This window comes from Zootoca vivipara, chromosome 9 (genome assembly GCF_965207765.1).
Source record: "Zootoca vivipara chromosome 9, rZooViv2.hap1.1, whole genome shotgun sequence".
NCBI lineage: Eukaryota > Metazoa > Chordata > Lepidosauria > Squamata > Lacertidae > Zootoca > Zootoca vivipara.
In genome coordinates, this window is record NC_142592.1 from 67,444,844 (window position 1) to 67,466,294 (window position 21,451).

At 46.9% G+C, this 21,451-nt stretch overlaps 1 protein-coding gene across 4 annotated transcripts; it reads right to left on the minus strand.

The window, feature by feature from the left end:
* Positions 1-1,631: 1,631 nt before the first annotated feature.
* MEST (mesoderm specific transcript) lies at positions 1,632-20,063 on the minus strand. 4 transcript variants are annotated; one of them, XM_060279240.2, is made up of 13 exons: positions 20,003-20,063; positions 18,473-18,600; positions 17,204-17,358; positions 16,025-16,104; positions 14,466-14,543; positions 13,654-13,790; positions 11,832-11,890; positions 10,993-11,033; positions 9,002-9,072; positions 8,660-8,761; positions 4,415-4,491; positions 4,232-4,295; positions 1,632-2,931 (listed from the first exon to the last, which is right to left on the minus strand). In XM_060279240.2, exons 3-13 carry the CDS (start codon positions 17,355-17,357, stop codon positions 2,814-2,816), a joined length of 981 nt encoding a protein of 326 aa, XP_060135223.2. In that variant the 5' UTR covers position 17,358; positions 18,473-18,600; positions 20,003-20,063; the 3' UTR covers positions 1,632-2,813. The 4 variants fall into 4 exon arrangements, with proteins under 4 accessions (XP_060135223.2, XP_034983255.3, XP_088532600.1 ...); XM_035127364.3 differs by lacking the exon at positions 18,473-18,600; XM_088676474.1 differs by lacking the exon at positions 4,232-4,295.
* Positions 20,064-21,451: the final 1,388 nt, after the last annotated feature.

A 21,451-nucleotide genomic window follows, 5' to 3' on the forward strand; every position in this document is an offset into this window, starting at 1 on the left:
TAGTGTGAGATCTGCCTCCATTATGGCAGAAAGCACCGGAAGTCCTGACTTGCACCCCCAGAGAACCAAAATGTGTGCACGCATTTCCTCTCTTTCAGAGGGAGGAGGTCAAGAAGTGGCCAGTGGCCCATGTTCACTTGCTTCAAAATCCGAACTTACTCCAGGGCCTGAAAAGATTGGCAACCTCTGCTCTAGAGCCTCTGTTTCATAGGCAAACAATGATTTGAAGCTACACTGGCCAAGCTCGGCGCATTGCCCTCTGCCTTAAAGGCCGTATGAATGAAATCTCCCTCTTGGCCCAGGTTCAAGTTGCTAGACTTGCTCTACAAATGAAGTTCTAGAGCTGCCTCCAGCTGTCTGGATTTCCTTTCCACTGGACCTTTTAGAGAAGGTAAATATGTCTGAAGCAGAAATACCAGCTTAAAGCCATCTGTGTTAGAAGAGCTGTTCCTTTCAGCTGCTGTGTTACTGCAACTGCTTCGCAAATCTGTACCATGGAAGAGGATGGGAGCCTAGAAGTTCCTAGCGGACACCAAATATCAGTGGAAGAGTTTGGGCTGCCCCATTAGCAACAGACCAGATCCTTTACGTGCCTCTGGCTACTTTATTTCTGTCCCCTTTTCTGTAAGAGATAACAGCATTATCCTACTGAATTCAACAGGGCTTACTTCAAGGTAAGTGAGGTTAGGATTGCAGCTTTAGTTCTTGTTTTTTGCAACTTCAGAGCACCAAGTATTCCTTTAACAATCCGTTTTCTGCCTGGCGACCCTGCATAGCAAATAAACTTTAAGATGGATTAATTTGGGCATCTTCCTGTGCAATATTTTCCCCCCTTAATGAACTAAAAACAGGATTCGCGGTTACCAAGTGGGCATGAGAGTCAACCAGACAGAGACTGCACATCAAGGATATCCAAGGATATGCAAACGTTTTGTATACCTGAAGGAGCGTCTCCACCCCCATAGTTCTGCCCGGACACTGAGGTCCAGCTCTGAGGGCCTTCTGGCGGTTCCCTCCCTAAGAGAAACGAGGTTACAGGGAACCAGGCAGAGGGCCTTCTCGGTGGTGGCGCCCTCCCATCAGATGTCAAGGAAATGAACAGATATCCTATTTTTAAAAGACATCTGAAGGTAGCTCCGTTTAGGGAAGTTTTTAACGTTTAATGCTGTATTGTTTTTAACCCTCGATTGGGAGCCGCCCAGAGTGGCTGGAGAAACTCAGCCAGATGGGCGGGGTATAAATAATAATACAGTGGTGCCTCGCTAGATGAAAGTAATTCGTTCCACGGGTCTTTTTTTATAGCGAAAAATTCGTCTAGTGAATCCCATAGGAATGCACTGAATTTTTTTCGACTTTTTTTTTGCCCGTAGGAACGCATTAATTGAATTTCAATGCATTCCTATGGGAAACCTCGATTCGCTAGACGAATTTTTCATAAAACGCATTCATCTAGCGAGGCAAGCTCCGCTCGAAAAATCCTTTCGTTAAGCGGAAATTTCGTTAAGCAAGGCATTCGTTAAGCGAGGCACCACTGTAATTAATAATAATAATAATATAGAAATTGGCTGCTGCCGCCACACTTTGAATAGGCAAGGCGAAGACGAAACCCAAGCACATCACCACACCCCTTCTTCAGTCAGCCCACAGGCATTTAATCAATGACTTAACTGAAAAAAGGAAAGCCCTTAACAAAGCACATTCGTTAAACTATGGAACTCCCTCCCACAGGAGGTGGTGATGGTCGCCGACCTAGATGGCTTCAAAAGAGAAGTGGGCAAATTCATGGAGGACAGGGTTATTGACAGCTCCTAGCCAGGATGGCTTTCCTGCACCTTCCCAGTTGGACAGCGATACGCTTCTGAATACCAGTTGCTGGAAATCATGGGAGGGCGTGCTTGCAGGTCTCCCGCAGGTTGGCCGCTGTGAGAAGAGGTTGCTGGACGAGATGGGCCATTGGCCTGATCCATGAGGCCCGTACTGTATCCTAAACATCTCCCAGTGGAGCTTGAACACTGTGCAACCCCTCTCTCGCATGCCAAGGTTGAGCTTATAGGGTGAGTCCCTTGGAGTCCCTCCTCCCCGCTATTAGCGAGAGGTCTTTTCATGTTGGATGTGGGAAGGATCACGGCAGAAGACCGGGGAAAACCCAGAATCCCCTATGTGACTCCCCCCCCTCCCCGGACCATGAACAAAATAGGAGAACCATCACAAGCAGCCATATAAGATCACACCTCAAAGAATACTGGGAACCATCGTGAACAGCTCTGCGATGTGAACAGCTCTGCGAGGGGTGAACTACAGTTCCCAGGGTACTTGGGAGGAAGCCATGTGCTTTAGATGCACGGCGTGGCTGTGACCGTAGGCACGATTAAGTCCACCCTTCCTCTCTGCTCGCCTCCCAGCAAGGAAGTAAAGTAGCCATGCAAGAATCAGGACCTCTCCCTCTTCCAGAACCTGGCAAATGTCCTTGCCATCTGCGAAAGAAGCAAGACAAGGATGCAGAGAAATTATGCACCTGCTTGTATGGCCCGGTCTCGCCCCTCGGTGCCACTTCCTTCTCTCCTTAAGCACGCAGAGGAAGGATCAGCAGCTGAGCGTACAAGGAAATCACTTTTGTCTCTCCATGCCAGCCACTAGAGAGTGACTAGCCAGGAGTCTTATTGCTTCAGTCGCCAAGGGAGAAACCGGTTCCCTGCTCTTCGTACGGAGTGGGGTTTTGGGAGGCCGAAAGACCCCCCCGAGCCCACGATTTAGCCCTCTTGAATGAAAGAATGCCTCTTGAAAGCAGAGAAGCGGCTCTTCCTGCCCGCGGCTCAGAAGGAGTTGATGAAGTTCAAGTAGGCGTTCAGGAAGCCGAGAGGGTCCTCCAGCTGCGGGTAGTGGCTGATGTGGTCGTCTAGCACAGAAACAGTTGACATGGGAAGCACTTGCCTGCGGGGGAAGTAGCAAGAAAGGGCTCTTTAGAACACCCCACAACTGCACCCCACCTAAACATTAGGAAGAACTTCTTGACAGTAAGAGCTGTTTGACAGTGGAATTTGCTGCCAAGGAGTGTGGTGGAGTCTCCTTCTTTGGAGGTCTTTAAGCAGAGGCTTGACAGGCATATGTCAAGAATGCTTTGATGGTGTTTCCTGCTTGGCAGGGGGTTGGACTGGGTGCCCCTTGTGGTCTCTTCCAACTCTATGATTCTATGCTGCAGGGAACAAAGGAAGTGAGCGGAAATAAGGTTTGTGGTGAAACCTCTCTCCTGATCAGTATAAGGTAGCTTCCTAGGATGTCAAACCGGGTTTAAAAAGTGTTTTCTTTTTTGACGAGTTATCAAACATGTATAGAACAAGTACAAATACCTGCAAACGTAAAGAGAAAGTTATTTAAATATACGTTCCCAAAAAAACCCGAGGCCTTCTTGTTAGGGCTGATGGGAAATGAAATTTGGAAAGTAGATCAAAGACTGTTCATGTAAGCCACAGTGGCAGCGAGAGTATTACTAGCCCAGAGATGGAAAACGACAGAATTACCTACAATTGCGGAATGGAGATTGGAGATGTTGGAATATCTAGAGTTGGTGAACCTGACCTGCAGAATCCGGGGTCAGGAGGACACAAAATTCAGAGAAGAATGGAGTAAATTTTTGGACTATGTAAAGGAGAATTATAAGAATTTAAAGATTCTGGCGGGTATAAACTACAATGGTGCCTCGCTAGACGAAATTAATTCGTTCCATGGGTCAATTCGTGTAACGAATTTTTCGTCTAGTGAGTCCCAGTTTCCCATAGGAATGCATTGAAACTTAATCAATGTGTTCCTATAGGCTCTTGGGGACTGGCGGCGGCATGAAACGGGGCTTCGGAGAAGGTCTCCGAAGCCCCGTCCGATGCCGGCTGTGTGTGAGGTGGCGGGGGGAGAAGCTCTCTTCTCCCAGCCACCGCCTTGCCTGCCTCCCCCGACACGGAGCGCAACTTCGGAGGTCTCCAAAGTTGCGCTCCGTGCCGGATGTGCGTGGCGAGGGGTGCCAGCAGGGGAAGAGCTTCTCACGCCGACGCTGCCCGCCTGCTTCCCCAGACACGGAGCGCAACTTCGGACACCTCCGGAGTTGCGCTCCGTGCCGGATGTGCGCGGCGAGAGGCGGCGGCGGGTGAAGAGCTGAAAGGCTCAAACCGATGGAGAAACTGATGAAATAGCCCCCGAGGCATTACATGGTACAACTGCGCCCCCCCCCCCCGAAGCTTACTTGTAGAGCTGAAGGAACTCTGGGTATGGATTCACAGGGTCCAGAGGCCCATAAATCAGATGTACTGCAAGAGAGGAAGAATAGCGTCTTTGTCAACTTCCAGGGTACAGGCCACAAAACTACCCCCACCCCCACCCCACCCCCACTCAAGCAGCAAAGTTCATATTGGCTCTTCCTACTCACGTGGAACAGACGTGGATTTCAGAGCTCCCACCCAGCGGTCCCTGTGGTTTTTCCGTTGGTTGATGAACTGCAAAATGCTGAAGAACAAAATTCATCCATGGAGACCAGTTCCAAGCACTTGGCAGAAAAGGGTGAAGCTCTCTGGTTGAGCACCTCCCCGGTTCGATCCCCAAAGGGATTGCCACGTAGGGCTGGGGGGGGGGGAATCCCTCGTCGAAATCCTAAAGATTTTGTCAGTGCTGCGAATACTGAGCTGAACAGCCTGGCTTGGTGTAAAGCACTTTCCTAAGACAGAGCCATCTCTGTGATGAGCCCCCCAAAGCAGGCAGTTCTGAAGCCGAGTTTTCAGCTGAGGTTCCATAAGGCTAAGTCATAATTAGAGCTGGGCGATATATCATCCCAAACCAGTCCTTGCCCGTGATATTGCAGATCAAGATTTTTGTGTGTGCTTATTCAAAAATCACCATGTGGAGGGAAACCGTGAAGCCAGCCAAAGCTTCTCTCGATTCCTGCGTTCCTTGTACACTCTGCCGGCTCAGCTCTCCCCTTCCTCATGCAGCCGGGGGGGGGGGCAGTAAATCCAAAGAGCAGGCACCGCAATAATCACGTTGCAGGAAAAACCCGTGCAACCATCCTTATGTCAGACATCGTGATATATCGGTGTATCACAATGTTTAGCTTGTGATCTACAGTGGTACCTCGGTTTATGAACACAATTGGTTCCGGAAGTCTGTTCATAAACTGAAGCGTTCATAAACTGAAGCGAACTTTCCCATTGAAAGTAATGGAAAGTGGATTAATCCGTTCCAGATGGGTCCGCGGCATTTGTAAACAGAAAATTCATAAACCGAGGTGTTCATAAACCGAGGTTCCACTGTATTGCAATGTTGAAAACTAGGTAACGTCCAGCCCTGGTCATAATCTCAACTTACACAAGTGAATAAAGGGACACTTTAATTAATTAATTAATTACTACACATTTGGGACCTTGATGCTGCAGCGATGGCGGTGGCAGGGGGGCGCCCGCTGCCTTGACCTCAACTGCCACGTTTTCTCTTCCTCCGAGGCTTCCATCTCCTTTCTCCATGAGCCTGGGCAGCCCCTGAGTTGTAGGTTCTTTGGGGGTGGGGAAGCGGTGCATGGTGGGTCAGGCATGGAAGGCGGAGAAGGAGGTATATAGAAGAATGGCAGATGAAGATGATGGACCTTATGGAACTCGCTGAACCGACGGGGAGACTCCGAGGACAGATAGAGGAAACGGTGGAAGAAGTTCAAAGTTTATTTAGGGAAACATTGTGGTGTATAAAAATTTGAATTTCTATGGGGGGGAAATTTTTCTTACTAGGCATTAGGGATGAACGTAGATGTTAGAAAGGAAGTACAGATGATTTTAATAGAGTTGATTTGATGTAAAGATATGGGATAGCTTTGGGAAATGTTTAAAAGAATGATTAGGAAACTGCTGGGAAGGGAGGCTTCCCGTTGCCTAACTGAGATATCCCTGCCCCCTCCTGCTCCGATAAACAGCGTGAAGCCTCCCTTCACAACTTAGTCTGCTGACCCCTGGTTTAGATGATCGGCTTCCCCCAAGGGGTCTTTCCCAACCAGATATTGAACCCTGCAGGCAAAGCATGCTGAGCTAAGACTTCTCCCTTGAATGCAGAGCTGTGAACAAAAATCCCAGCAAGGAGCAGGGATCTCGGAGCCTCCAGCTTGCTCAGTTTTGGAGTGGGTTAAGTGAGCATCCTGGGTGACTATGGCAGGGGGGTGCCCCATATTTCAGGGGTGGGGGGACTTCTCAGCTGGCATCAGGCTCTTCACCCGAACCTTGAGCTCAACGCTCCGGGTTAATTCAGGTGACGGTAACAATAACCCAGCAAGCTTGCTCCTCTGCAGCCTCCAACACAAAGCAGAAGAACAGTCGCTGAAACAGGATAGCCCAGGTGCCAAACCTCCTGCAAGGCCCTGAAAGGAGGATCGGAGAACGAGAGAAAGCCGAGCCCCTGCCAGGTACACATGAGACTCCGGACGCTTTAATTGCGCCAGGAAAAATGGATCCTATTTTCCTCAACGTGGCAAGGTAAAAAGGGTTCCACCTTCATTGCAAGGGGCAATATTGAGCCCCATCAATATTGTCAGTATCCTTTTCAAGAAGGATACTGACAAGCTGGAACGTGTCCAGAAGAGGGCAACCAAAATGGCCAAAGGCCTGGAAATGATGCCTTATGAGGAACGGTTTAGGGAGCTGGGTATGTTTAGCCTGGAGAAGAGAAGGTTAAGGGGTGATATGATAGCCATGTTCAAATATATAAAAGGATGTCTTATAGAGGAGGGTGAAAGGTTGTTTTCTGCTGCTCCAGAGAAGCGTACATGAGAGCAGTACATGTGAAAAGGATCTAGGAGTCTTGGTAGACCACAAACTTGACATGAGTCAGCAGTGTGATGCAGCAGCTAAAAAAGCCAATGCAATTCTGGGCTGCATCAATAGGAGTATAGCATCTAGATCAAGGGAAGTAATAGTACCACTGTATTCTGCTCTGGTCAGACCTCACCTGGAGTACTGTGTCCAGTTCTGGGCACCACAGTTCAAGGAGGATATTGAAAAGCTGGAATGTGTCCAGAAGAGGGCAACCAAAATGGTCAAAGGCCTGGAAACAATGCCTTATGAGGAACGGCTTAGGGAGCTGGGTATGTTTAGCCTGGAGAAGAGAAGGTTAAGGGGTGATATGATAGCCATGTTGAAATATATGAAAGGATCCCATATAGAGGAGGGAGAAAGGTTGTTTTCTGCTGCTCCAGAGAAGCGGACACGGAGCAATGGATTCAAACTACAAGAAGGAAGATTCCACCTAAACATTAGGAAGAACTTCCTGACAGTAAGAGCTGTTCGGCAGTGGAACTCTCTGATTCTATGATCACCAGCACGGCCAGTGTTAAATTCTCTCGGTCTCCCAAGCGCCTTTGCTAACCAGGTGGCCAAACTTGGCCCTCCAGCTGTTTTAGGACTACAATTCCCGTCATCCCTGACCACTGGTCCTGTTAGCTAGGGATGATGGGAGTTGTAGTCCCAAAACAGCTGGAGGGCCAAGTTTGGCCACCGCTGACCTAAGGAATCAGCCTGCAACTTCCAAAGTCAACTCTCTGGGACTTGAACGTCTGGGTAAACAGGCAGAGAGGAGTGAGCTGTTAGCTGAAAAGGAAGAGCTTTTCCCCCCGAAACCTACAAGCGACATACAGATATATCACAATGTCTGACGCAAGGATGGTTCTGCGGAACATGCTGCCTCATAAAGCAGGAATATCTAACGACAGAGCAGCATAAATGCCTCATCTCTGCAGGCGGACTGAGGGTTTTGAAATGCTCTCAAAAATGTGGACGTGCTCTCTCTCTCTTAATGTAGTTCTAGTTACAGGTAGGTAGCTGTGTTGGTCTGAGTTGAAACAAAATAAAAAAATTCCTTCAGTAGCACCTTAAAGACCAACTAAGTTTTTATTTTGGTATGAGCTTTCGTGTGCATGCACACTTCTTCAGATACACTGAAACAGAAGCAGTCAGACCCTTATGTATATTCAGAGGTTGGGGGGTGATGGGAATGGGTGATGGGCTGATAGGAGTGGTAAACCTATTGATGACTGTTAACGACTGTTAATGACTGCAATTGGTCTAGCGGGGGGGGGGGAGCAAGGGCTGAGGTGCTAAGGAAAGCTTGATCATGTATAATGAGATAAGAATCCTATGTCTTTGTTCATTCCAGGTGGCTCCATGGTTTTAAGCTTGCTAATGAGTTGCAATTCAGCAACTTCTCTTTACAGTCTGTTTCGGAAATTTTTCTGTAATAAAACAACAGCTGCTTTGAGATCTTGTATAGAATGTCCTGGGAGATTGAAGTGTTCTCCTACTGGTTTCTCTGTCTTGTGGTTCCTGATGTCAGATTTGTGTCCATTTATCCTCACTTCTGTTTCAGTGTATCTGAAGAAGTGTGCATGCACACGAAAGCTCATACCAAAATAAAAACTTAGTTGGTCTTTAAGGTGCTTCTCTTAATGTAGAATATGGTAATTTGTTAAAAACTGAAATAAAAAAAATAAGCCAGCCCTATTCCAGAGACCGCAGCTGATTCATGGACTGTAATGTTCACTCCTGGCTTACAGCTTGCCTCACTCCACAGTGGTCTTTAGGAGCAGACCCCCAAAAGCAACCCTGTTTCCACTATCATTCAGGTTTTTTTTCCATGGTGGCCTTACCTGTCAATCACAAGGTTGCCGTCGTTTGTTCGGACTGCTGTCCACATGTCCCAGTATTCAGCATCTGAAGGCTGGGTATATGGGCCGAAAACAGCCGCAAGTCTGGAAGATTCGAAAGAAGAAGGGGGGGGGGACTATCAAGGAAGAGAATCTGCTCAACTTTAGATTGTTAGAGGGAACTCAACGCTCTCCAGAAGGGGGTTTCCAAAACTGTACAGCATCCTTTGAGCAACAAGTACGGACGTTCTCTTTCCCCTCTTCTGGGAGAGAGCAGGATTAAGACCATTTGAGATCTCCTGCTCTCAAAGGGCAAGAATTCAAGGATTCAGAACACCAACTCACCCTCTGGCAAAGAAGAAGTAATTTGATAATCGGGTGATAATGGGTGAGAGCAGGCCGCCATCTTTGAGAATCTTTAAAAGGAAAAGGAAAAATTGATCACTGTTTAATTGGTTTAGGACTACAAATCCAACGGCCCCAGAATCCACTGGCTGCGAATTAGTTCCCGGGCCCAATTCAATAGTGCTGGTTTTGACCTATAAAGCCTTAAACTGAGAGCCAGTGTGGTGTAGTGGTTAAGAGCGGTAGACTCCTAATCTGGGGAACCGGGTTCGCTTCCCCGCGCCTCCACATGCAGCTGAAGTCTCTCAGCCCCACTCACCTCACAGAGTGTTTGTTGTGGGGGAGGAAGGAAAAGGAGAATGTTAGCCGCTTTGAGACTCCTTAGGGTAGTGATAAAGCGGGATATCAAATCCAACCTCTTCTTAAACCAGGCATCCCCAGACTTTGGCCCTCCAGATGTTTTGGACTACAATTCCCATCTTCCCCGACCACTGGTCCTGTTAGCTAGGGATCATGGGAGTTGTAGGCCAAAACATCTGGAGGGCCGCAGTTTGGGGATGCCTGCCTTAAACGGCTCAGGACCACAATACCTCAAGAGCCGCCTCTTCCCATATAAACTGAGACTGACTCTGTGCTCATCATCTGAGGTCCTCCTTCATATGCGTCCTCCGTGTGAGGTCCAGAGGGCGGGAACACGAGAACGGGGCCTTTTCTGTGGTGGCTCCCCACCTGTGGAATTGCTCTCCCCAGGGAGGCTCGCCTGGTGCCCTCACTGCATATCTTTAGGTTCCAAGCAAAAATATCCCTCTCCTCCCAGGCCTTTGGTTAATTAAATGAGTTTAAACAAGCAAACAAAAAAATCCTTCCAGTAGCACCTTAGAGACCAACTAAGTTTGTCATAAGTATGAGCTTAATTAATTTAATTAACTTTAATTAATAATAATAATAATAATAATAATAATACCTCTCTCGCCCTGATCTGGCCACAGTGATCCATGCGACGGTCACCTCCAGGCTTGATTATTGTAACTCGCTCTTCGCGGGGCTGCCCTTGAAGCTGACCCTGAAACTCCAGCGGGTGCAGAATGCCGCGGCGAGGCTCCTTACAGGGTCCCGGCCATGGGATCACATTCATCCAGTGCTTTACCAGCTGCACTGGCTCCCGGTGGAGTACAGGATCAGGTTTAAGGTGCTGGTTTTGACCTTTAAAGCCCTATGCGGCTTGGGACCCTCGTACCTACGGGACCGCCTCTCCTGATATGCCCCGTGGAGGACCTTAAGGTCCACAAACAACAATATTCTGGAGATCCCGAGCCATAAGGTGGCTAGATTGGCCTCAACTAGGGCCAGGGCCTTTTCAGTACTGGCCCCAACTTGGTGGAACGCTCTTTCACAGGAGACCAGGGCCCTGCGGGATTTGTCATCTTTCCGCAGGGTCTGCAAGACAGAGCTGTTCCGCCTGGCCTTTGGGCTGGACTTAGACTGACCCCTGTGTTTTTCCTCCCTCGTGGTTTGGATTTATGGACTACTTAAAATGAGGCTGCATTTAAAATTTTAATATTGTATTTTAATCTGTATTTTAATTAATTGCTTTTTATGTTTTATTGTAATTTTATTGGTGTGAGCCGCCCTGAGCCCGGTTTTGACTGGGGAGGGCGGGGTATAAATAAAAATTTATTAATAATAATAATAATAATAATAATAATGCTTCTGGAATGCTCTTCCCTGGGAGGTTTAACTGTCACCTTCATTATACACCTTTAGGCTCCAGGCAGAAACGTTCATCTTCAACTAGGCCTTTGGCAAATTAAATTATGACCTTTTCAAACTGGGGGGGGGGATTGCTTTTGTTTGTTGGTACGGTATGTATTTTTGTGCTTTTATATTGTGAACCGTCCCGTGATCCTCGGATGAAGGGAAGTACAGAAATGTAATAATAAGTAAATAATGGAACAATTCTATTCATTAAAGAAGCTCGGTGGATTTCTTACCGTTTGGATGAATCTGGGGTGGTGGGTTTCTGGGAAAATACCTGCGGGAAACAGGAGGGGAGAGTTGCTCTCGCGCTCAAATCCTGCGTGCGGGTTTCCCCCTTGGCATCTGGTTGGAGGCCGGACTAGGCCATTGGCTCTTCCTATACAATAATTCTCCATGCCATGAAAACAACTTTTACCCACAAACTTACTGCTGGTCCCATTCAGGATCTCAGCAGAATTTCAAGCCCAAGGCAAGCTCAAGTCCCAAGTTCAATCCACACAGCAGTTTATTATTGTTGAAATATTCTATACAGTGGGAGCTTGGTTCTCAAACGCCTTGGTACTCAAACAACATGGAACACAAACTCTGCAAACAGTAAGTGTTCTGGTTTGCGAACTTCTTTCGGAAGCCGAACGTGCTCAGATTTAAGTGCCACGCTTCCATTTTGAGTGTTACGCTGAGGTCTGTCTGTTTCTGCTATTTATTTTGCGGTTTTGTTTTTGCGGCTTTTTTTGTTTTGTTTTTGTGATTGTGTAGAACTCAGTTCAGCTACTGATGGATTGTGTGACTGCAGTACATTGTTTATTGCTTTCATTTTTATGGATCAATGATCTCGTTAGATAGTAAAAATCATGTTCAGTTGCTGTTTTAGGGGTTGTTTTTAAAAGTCTGGAACGGATTAATCCGTTTTGCATTACTTTCTATGGGAAAGCGCACCTTGGTTTTGGAACGCTTTGGTTTTGGAACGGACTTCCGGAACGGATTAAGTTTGAGAACCAAGGTACCACTGTATTCTTATTGGGCCATAATAATACAGTAATGTGGAGGACGTTCTTTGAAATAAAAGCCTTACCTCCATTTGACAGGCACAGGCTGTTGATGAGGACACTTCCCGTCGCATTGTGCTCATACCTGAGGACAAAGAAGAGGTTAAGGCGGAGCGGAGTCGGGGCAGAGCCACACGTCTTATGGCAGTGTGGTGCAATGGTTAGAGCGCTGGACTAGGGCCTGGGTTCAAACCTCTGCTCACTGGGTGGCCTTGGGCCAGTCACCACCTCTCAGCCTAACCTACCTCACAGGGTTGTTGTGAGGATTAACAGGGCAAAAGGCGAACCACGTACACCGCCTCGAGCTGCTTGGAGAAAAAGGTGGACTGGGGTGCAGTAAGTGACAAGACACTCTCACGCAAGCCCTCAAATGTATTATTTCACAGATGTCTCTGTAGCATAGCTGCCAAGTCTCCCGTTTTTCGTGGGAAACCCCCAGAATTTAATCCGTTTCCCGCTGTTATCCCGAATAGAAAAAAAATCCCGGAAATCCCCCAGATTTCCTACCTGCCAGGGAGGCTCCAATTTCAGGGGCCGCTCTGCCCATGTCTGAGCACCAGAAATTGGGCAGAGTGGTACCGGAAGTCGCTTCTACGCATATCTGGCCGCTGCTGAGCCTGCATTTTTCAGCAGGAGACTTGGCAGCTATGCTCTGTAGGAACAGCTGTAAATACAGTGGTGCCTCGCTAGACGAAATTAATTCGTTCCACGGGTCTTTTCTTATAGCGAAATATTCGTCTAGTGAATCCCATAGGAATGCACTGAATTTTTTTGACCTTTTTTTGCCCATAGGAACGCATTAATTGAATTTCAATGCATTCCTATGGGAAACCGCGATTCGCTAGACGAATTTTTCGTAAAACGCATTTGTCTAGTGAGGCAAGCTCCGCTCGAAAAATCCTTTCGTTAAGCGGAAATTTCGTTAAGCAGGGCATTCGTTAAGCGAGGCACCACTGTAGTGGCCTGACCTCTGCACCTGTGGACAGGCTCCATAGCGCCGACAAGGCCACCCAAAATCACGAGCCTCTTCTTTGCAAACAGCTACATCAGACGGGTGCAGGGAAGACTGCTAAAACTGGGTGAGAGGAACGGTTAATGTTCAGCCATGGAAATTAGTGATTGCTAATTATTAAACATCTTTACGCCACACCTTTCTCCCCAGGCATTCCAAAGCGGCTCGCGGCACTTAAGAACGTCACAAAATACGAAAACAAACTAGTTAGAAACAGTAATTAAAATACACCCAAGCACATTCAGAACCAGCAATTAGAGTTTGCCCAGGTGGCGCTGTGGTTAAACCACAGAGCCTAGGGCTTGCTGATCAGAAGGTCGGCGGTTCGAATCCCTGCGACGGGGTGAGCTCCCGTTGCTCGGTCCCAGCTCCTGCCAACCTAGCAGTTCGAAAGCACGTCAAAATGCAAGTAGATAAATAGGAACCGCTCCAGCGGGAAGGTAAACAGCGTTTCCATGTGCTGCTCTGGTTCTCCAGAAGCGGCTTAGTCATGCTGGCCACATGACCTGGAAGCTATACGCCGGCTCCCTCGGCCAATAACGCGAGATGAGCGCGCAACCCCAGAGTCGGTCACGACTGGACCTAATGGTCAGGGGTGCCTTTACCTTTTACTGACGGCAGCCCAGCGCTCAGAACTACACCTGAGCCCAAGTTTCCTAGGAAGGTCTTTGCCTGTCGCAGATGGAGGGAACCAGTCTATCCTCTCTGGGATAGAAATGAATTTTGAAAGCGGCTCGGGGAGCCTCAAAGGGCAGCGATATAAATCCGAGGAAATAACGAAGCAAGCTGTTAAAGGGCGCCAGTGAAGAGGCAGAAGTGCCGGGGCTTCCACTCACCTGTGGAGCAGCTCCTGCGCAACGGTGTCCCCGTAGTCGTGCGAGAGGAGGTTGACCCGCTGGTTCAGGAGACCCAAGTGGTCCAGAAGACCTTCCACGATGCTGGCTTGCTCAAAGATGGAGTACTGATGCGGCCTCTGTTGGGGAAGTCAAGGGAGAGGCCAGCTGCAGGCAGGCAGGCCGGAACGCATCCAAAACACAACGCTCTGGGGCTTAAGCCCGGTTCCTACAAGCAGATAATGCTTAACCCTCGGGAATAGGGAAGTTGGGGGGGGGGACACAAACACACAACATCATTATTGTGTCACACACCTCATGGGCAAGTCGTTCATTGTCCAGAAGAGGGCAACCAAAATGGTCAAAGGCCTGGAAACGATGCCTTATGAGGAACGGCTTAGGGAGCTGGGTATGTTTAGCCTGGAGAAGAGAAGGCTAAGGGGTGATATGATAGCCATGTTCAAATATATAAAAGGATGTCATATAGAGGAGGGAGAAAGGTTGTTTTCTGCTGCTCCAGAGAAGCGGACACGGAGCAATGGATTCAAACTTCAAGAAAGAAGATTCCACCTAAACATTAGGAAGAATTTCCTGACAGTAAGAGCTGTTCAACAGTGGAATTTGCTGCCAAGGAGTGTGGTGGAGTCTCCTTCTTTGGAGGTCTTTAAGCAGAGGCTTGACAGGCATATGTCAAGAATGCTTTGATTGTGTTTCCTGCTTGGCAGGGGGTTGGACTGGATGGCCCTTGTGGTCTCTTCCAACTCTACGATTCTATGATTCTACCTGTCAGAACCCCTTGCACCGTGATTGCTTACCGGTTTGTCGCTGAAGCCAAATCCCACGAAATCCAGGGCGATCACTCGGTTAAATCTCTGCGTCAGCCCTTCCCAAATCTGCAGCGGGGGGGGGGGATATGTTTCATCTTTATTAAACATCAATTTACATCAATTCACACATAACTCATAACTTTAACTTATTCAATACGGTATGATAGAGACAATACACACTACCCACATTACAACATAAACGCACCTCGGACACTAACTTCCAATTCTTCTCATTGTATTATTTTACGTTTTGTTAATATGTACACAGTTCATTTTTTTTAAACGTTCCCATTTCTTATTAAGAAAATTATGTTATATACTTTTTTTGTATTTCAAGATTCATTCTAAGTCTGCCAGGACTTTACCATTATTACAATATAGTTTTTAAGGTATTCTTTAAACATTATCCAATCTTTATTAACTTTCTGTACTGAATTTCCTCTTAATCTCCCTGTCATCCTTGTGAGTTGTAAATATTCTATTATTTTTGCTTGCCAGTTTTTGTGGGGATGTTATCACTTTTCCAATTCTTTGCTTTTAAAATTCTAGCCGCTGTGGTTGCGTACATAAGAGGTCTAAGATAAGTCTTGATTTCCATGGACATACAGTCATACCTCGGTTTAAGTACACTTTGGTTTGAGTACTTTCAGTTTAAGTACTCCGCGGACCCGTCTGGAACGGATTAATCCACTTTCCATTACTTTCAATGGGAAAGTTCGCTTCAGGTTAAGTACGCTTCAGGTTAAGTACGGACTTCCAGAACCAATTGTGTACTTAAATCGAGGTGCCACTGTAATTCCCAATAGGAAGGCCTCAGGGCTTTTTTGGTTTGTTTTTTTTGTAAATGAGAGTTTGAATATCTATTTAAGTTCATTATATATGCTATCCCAAAATTCTCTTATTCTCTTACACTCCCACTACATGGGCATAAATGTACCTACCCCATTTTTACACCTCCAACAAACCTCTGAACTGTTCTTATACATCTTGGCCAATTTGGCCGGGGTTAGGTAGCATCTGTAGAACATCTTCATCACATTCTCTCTAAGATTGTAACATGCAGTAAATCTGATGTCCTCCTTCCACAGCCTTTCCCCATTCATTCATAAACAGGTGAAACTCGAAAAATTAGAATATCGTCAAAAAGTGCATTTATTTCAGTAACGCAACTTAAAAGGTGAAACCAATATATGAGATAGATGCATGACATGCAAAGCAAGATATGTCAAGCCTTTATTTGTTGTAATTGTAATTATTTGTCGTTAGGTGGGTCAACTATAAATGGAATGTAATTAATGAAATATAATAGCGATGTTTATTTTTGTATTATTGTAACTATTTGTTTTATTACTGTGGAATTTCCAAAAGAAAGCATTTGTAAAAATTAAAATTAAAATAAAAAATAACAAGTTGCATTACTGAAATAAATGCACTTTTCGACGATATTCTAATTTTCCAAGTTTCACCTGTATATTGTGTCCAATATCTTGGAAGCTCCCTTTATGAGCGGCCTCCAAAATGTCAATGCCTCTCACGGGCAGCCTCACCTTGCACCAGTCGTAGCTGGAGGTTGGAAAGCCATGCAGGAGGACCACAATGTCCGAACTGCCAACGGCGCCCGAGGCGTCTGCAGAGAACAGAACATCTGTTAAGGCACTGGCCCACCCCAAAAGCACTTTCTCCCCAGGGAGGTTCTCCTGGGTGCCATCGTTTTCTATCAAGGACTGCCCCAGACTCTGTGATCATCATCTGAGGCCCTCCTTTGTGTGCCTCCTCCATGAGATCCAGAGGGCGGCAACACGAGAACAGGGCCTTTTTCTGCAGTGGCTCCCCATTTGTGGAATGCTCTTCCCAGGGAGACTCGCCCGGCACCTTCACTACGCATCTTTAGGCACCAGGCAAAAACATTCCTCTTCAACCACGCCTTTGGCTGTTCAAACCATCTATGGCTTTTTAAACTTGGGAGGCCAGTTTATAAACCTAATAAATCAGGAACCAGGTAAAAACTATCAAGCCTTAGGCTTTTAATGATCTTGGACCTTTTAGAGGAGGTGGGATTTTTAAACATTTTCTTTTCTTTTCTGGTTTTGATATATATGTGCGTGTGTTTGTGTAAGTCATTTTGGGTTGAGTGTGGCAAAAAAAAAAAAAGCGAGCAATAAATTTAATGATAAAAATAAAATGCCACTTAAGTTTTAACTCTTATTAACCAGCAAAATGCATATTGTTATGGGAAGCAGGAATCATTGCCAAGCACCCTTTCACAACCATTTCCCGGTTCCATCTTTCTATAAATTTCCCTTCTAGTGGATGATGAGGATGTGATCCTTATTACTGATCAATTAACGGTGTCTCCCCTCCCCGCCCCCCGGTTAACGGAGGCAGGGTGCTATGCTTCCAATATTGTGCAATGCAAATCTTAGCACCGATCAATAAACCTGTGGCTAGCTAAATATCTACCTTCCCTGCTTCCCTTTTCATTAGCATAGTCTTAAGGTTTCTCACTGCACGCCGTCCGCTTTTAGAAACGGGTGGTTTTAGGTCAATGAGCTTCCTTAGATTTTTCTGCCGCCTTTTGTGTCTCCCTTTTTTTAGTAATCGCCCAAAGATTATTCACAACCTCGTGGTTATTTCCAAGGCCCTCTTCACTGCAAGCCGCACTGAGTATTTCACAGAAAACTCGGGCAGGCATTTCGGAAGCAAGGAAGCAAAACACGAGAGGAAACCTCTGTAGAAGATGTTCTGGCTCTGGAAGGTGAAATAGCTTCCTGATGACCTCCATGACTGCAGAGCCGGCGATAACTTGGGGGGCGGGATGTGCAGGTAGACAGCAATGAGGGGCACGGTCAACAGGCCCACCTGGAGCCACCACTCTCTCATTCTGGGAAGAAAAAGAGGAGAAACGCAGTGTTTACACGGGGAAAGAGCGAGCAAGCAGTGCAGTCCTATTCCACAGTGCTGGACTTTGCTCCCCACTCCAAGGTTCAGAGTTCGAAAACCGCGCATGCACACATTCATCAAAAGGCTGCCTTCGTGAGCCAGCCAGACCCCTATGAGAAAGGGACCTTCCATTAGCAAAAGTGATGAAAAAATGGAGGAACTCCTACAGAGATTTGTTTAATCACAATGGGACACTGGGCAGGTTTGGGCAAGATAACCCACACCCTTCCCTCTTCCTCATAAAATTATGCATTGACACACAGAACAAGATAATTGTAGAGTTGGAAGGGCCCCCCGAGGGGCATCTAGTCCCACCCCCGCGATGCAGGAATCTCAACTAAATCATCCATGACAGATGACCACCCGACCTCTGCTTAAAAACCTCCCAAGGAAGGAGAGCCCACCACCTCCCGAGGGAGTAATCACAGAGAAAGTGGACAAAGTTTTCCTCCCTCTTAACCAGGCATAGGCAAACTCAGCCCTCCAGATGTTTTGGGACTGCAACTCCCATCATCCCTAGCTAACAGGACCAGGGGTCAGGGGTGATGGGAATTGTAGTCTCAAAACATCTGGAGGGCAGAGTTTGCCTATGCCTGCTTTTAACGCTAGAAATCAATGACATCAAACATAGCTGAATTTTGGAAGATTCAGGGAAGGCAAAAGGAAGCCCCCCCTTAATCAGTTGAATTGTGGAACTCCTTCCTTCTGGGTGCCTTTCAACAGAACATTAAAAACAGAATAAAACTTCAAACATAAAAAACTTCCCTAAAGAGGGCTGCCTTCAGATGTCTTCTAAAAGTCGAAACAAAATAAAAAAATTCCTTCCAGAAGCACCTTAAAGACCAACTAAGTTTTTTATTTTGGTATGAACTTTCGTGTGCATGCACACTTCTTCAGATACACTGAAATAGAAGTGTATCTGAAGAAGTGTTGTAACAGTGTGCATGCACACGAAAGCTCACACCAAAATAAAAAACTTAGTTGGTCTTTAAGGTGCTCCTGGAAGGAATTTTTTTATTTTGTTTCAACTACGTCAGACCAACACGGCTACCTACCTGTTCTAAGAGTCGGATAGTTGTTTATTTCCTTGACATTTGATGGGAAGGCGTTCCACAGGGCGGGCGCCACCACCAAGAAGGCCCTCTGCCTAGGATGGCCACCGACCTAGATGGCTTTAACAGGACTAGACAAACGAATGGAGGAGAGGGCTGTCAATGGCTACTAGCCATAATGGCTCTCTCTCCACAGTTGGAGGCAGAAAAGCTTCCGAATCGCAGTTGCTGGAAACCAACGAAGGAGAGAGGGCTCTGGTGCTTGGATCCTGCTCGCAGTGGGATCTGGCTAGCCACTGTGAGAACAGGATGCTGGACTAGATTGTTAGCATTATGTCACCCGGGGGGCCAGTTGTTAAAACTGTTCGACAGTGGAATTTGCTGCCAAGGAGTGTGGCAACAGGTTCTTCTTATTTTCCTAGGTTCTAAGAGGGCCTGTGTGGGCAAGGAAATGTTAATAAATAATTGCAGAATGAGGGGCGAGGGCAGAACCAGGAACTAATCCCGTGCTGCCCCCAGTGGAGGGAGGATTGCAGGCAGCTCAAGTTGGGACATATTAAAGACCACAATTCCCCTTTTCATAGAATCAAAGAATTGTAGAGTTGGAAGGGAACCCAAGGGTCATCTAGTCCAACCCGCTGCAATGCAGGGAATTTTCGTGGGTATCAGGGGATCCCACAGAGATGCAATCTCATGCCACGGCCTGATCAATCGCTCCAAGGTCTTTTGCACTCAGGACTGAGAAACCTCTTGCTTAGGAGCACAGGAATGTTGCCAATGCCAAACTCTGAGTCTTATCTAATTCAGCGTAATCCGCACAGACTGGGAGCGGCTCTCCAAATATTTCTGCAAAGTTCTGCCTGCGCTCGTCCCAGGCACCTGACAGGGAGAAGCACCCAGCACCGTTGCGCTGCTGAAACAATTCTGGGATAAGAGTAGGCACGCAATCTCAAGAAAATTAATACTGCTTGCTGGGCCATCCACAGGGCAGAAAAACTTTGCAGTGCTTAGTTTAAAAACGTTCTGTTTCGAAAGCTCGGCGCTAACAATGAGCAACAGCACACATGCCCCCTTGAGCTCCTGGCAGGAAAAGGTGGTATATATTAATAAATAATAACAATAACAATAATAATAATAATTCATTGATGCCCCGGCCATCAGGTTGGGTTTCCCCAGCCACTCTGGGTGGTTTCCAGCAAAATATTAAAATATAATAATTCATCAAATATTAAATATTAAAAGCTTCCCTAAACAGGGCTGCCTTCAGATGTCTTCTAAATGCAATAAACAAACAAACAATTCTGCACCCATAAAACACCGTCTCCTGCCTTTCTCCCAAATTTCCACACACACCCCCGCCTGCAAATGCATTCTCCCCCCCCCCAAAAAAGCTCCATTCCTTTCCAAGGCTGCAAAAAAGAGAAGCCCATCAATTGCTCCTCCTGCCCCCCAACCCAAACCCCCTAAGAGAAGGGGGGGTCCCTGCCCCTCCTCCTGGTCCCTAGAGAGGGCGCGCATGCGCTCTCCGCTCACCTGCACTCCAGGCTGCGGGCTGCGGGCAAGCGCGTCCCATGCTGCTCCCGCTGAAAGAAAGGGGCTTCTGGAGCCAGCGGGCGGGGAAAGCGCATGCGCGCCCTGGCGCGCGGCCCGATTGCCACGCCCCCTCTCGAGAACGTCCGGCTATTGGGCAAAACGCCGCCTGGGTTTGAGTGGGTGGGAGGGCTTACCCTTCGGCGCCCCCTGGCGAGGGCAGGTGGAAGTGCGGCCCGCAGGGAGGGGCTGCTTTGCTGCATTGGGTACGCGGCTATGACTAAGTGACCCAAAGTTTTTATTATTTGGGGTTTGGGCTGGGGGGGGGGTGCAATGTTTTTTTGGGTGGTGGGGCATGTATGATGGCTGTTGCAGGAGAATGCAACAGCATATAGCATTCCGTGCCATTGCCACCTTCCGAAAACCTTCCAAATGCGTCGTTTGCAGCCTTTCCTGCTGTTTTCTTTTTTTTAATCTACCGGTATATAATTTGTTTAGAAGCTTTATTCTACTCTTCATCCGAAAAAAGGCTTCCAGAGTGTCCTAGAAATATCATTGGTAAGTCCCCACTCAGGCTCAGCTCATACCAATGACAAACTTAGTTGGTCTCTAAGGTGCTACTGGAAGGATTTTTTTTAATTTTGTTTCATCTATCCAGAGATATTGGTTGGAAGGGGCCACAAGCAGGGCCGGATTTAGGTTTGATGAGGCCCTAAGCTCCTGAAGGTATTGGCACCCTTTATATAGAATCATAGAATCATAGAGTTGGAAGAGACCACAAGGGCCATCCAGTCCAACCCCCTGCCAAGCAGGAAACACCATCAAAGCATTCTTGACAGATGGCTGTCAAGCCTCTGCTTAAAGACCTCCAAAGAAGGAAACTCCACCACATTCCTTGGCAGCAAGTTCCACTGTCGAACAGCTCTTACTGTCAGGAAGTTCTTCCTAATGTTTAGGTGGAATCTTCTTTCTTGTAGTTTGAATCCATTGCTCCATTTCCGCTTCTCTGGAGCAGCAGAAAACAACCTTTCTCCCTCTTCTATATGGCATCCTTTTATATATCTTTTATATATCTGAGCATGGCTATCATATCACCCCTTAGCCTTCTCTTCTCCAGGCTAAACATACCCAGCTCCCTAAGCCGTCCCGCTTCTCTGTCCAGCTGTCCTTTGTCAACAAACTGCTGCTTGTTTTTGTGTTGAATATATGCTATATGGTAATTTATGGACCTAATATGTATCTCAAGCCATTTGCACATAACAAATAGGAGCCTACACAACACAAAACACTGTTGCTGTATGTAGGTTTTATTTTATTTGCTTTTAATCTTATATTTTGGAAATGGCTTACAGTACATATAAAACATATTAAAGCATCAAACATTAAAGAAACCTCCCAGTATTGCTTGTTGCTCTTGCTCTCATTTTTTAAAAGCTATCTATCCATATGCTG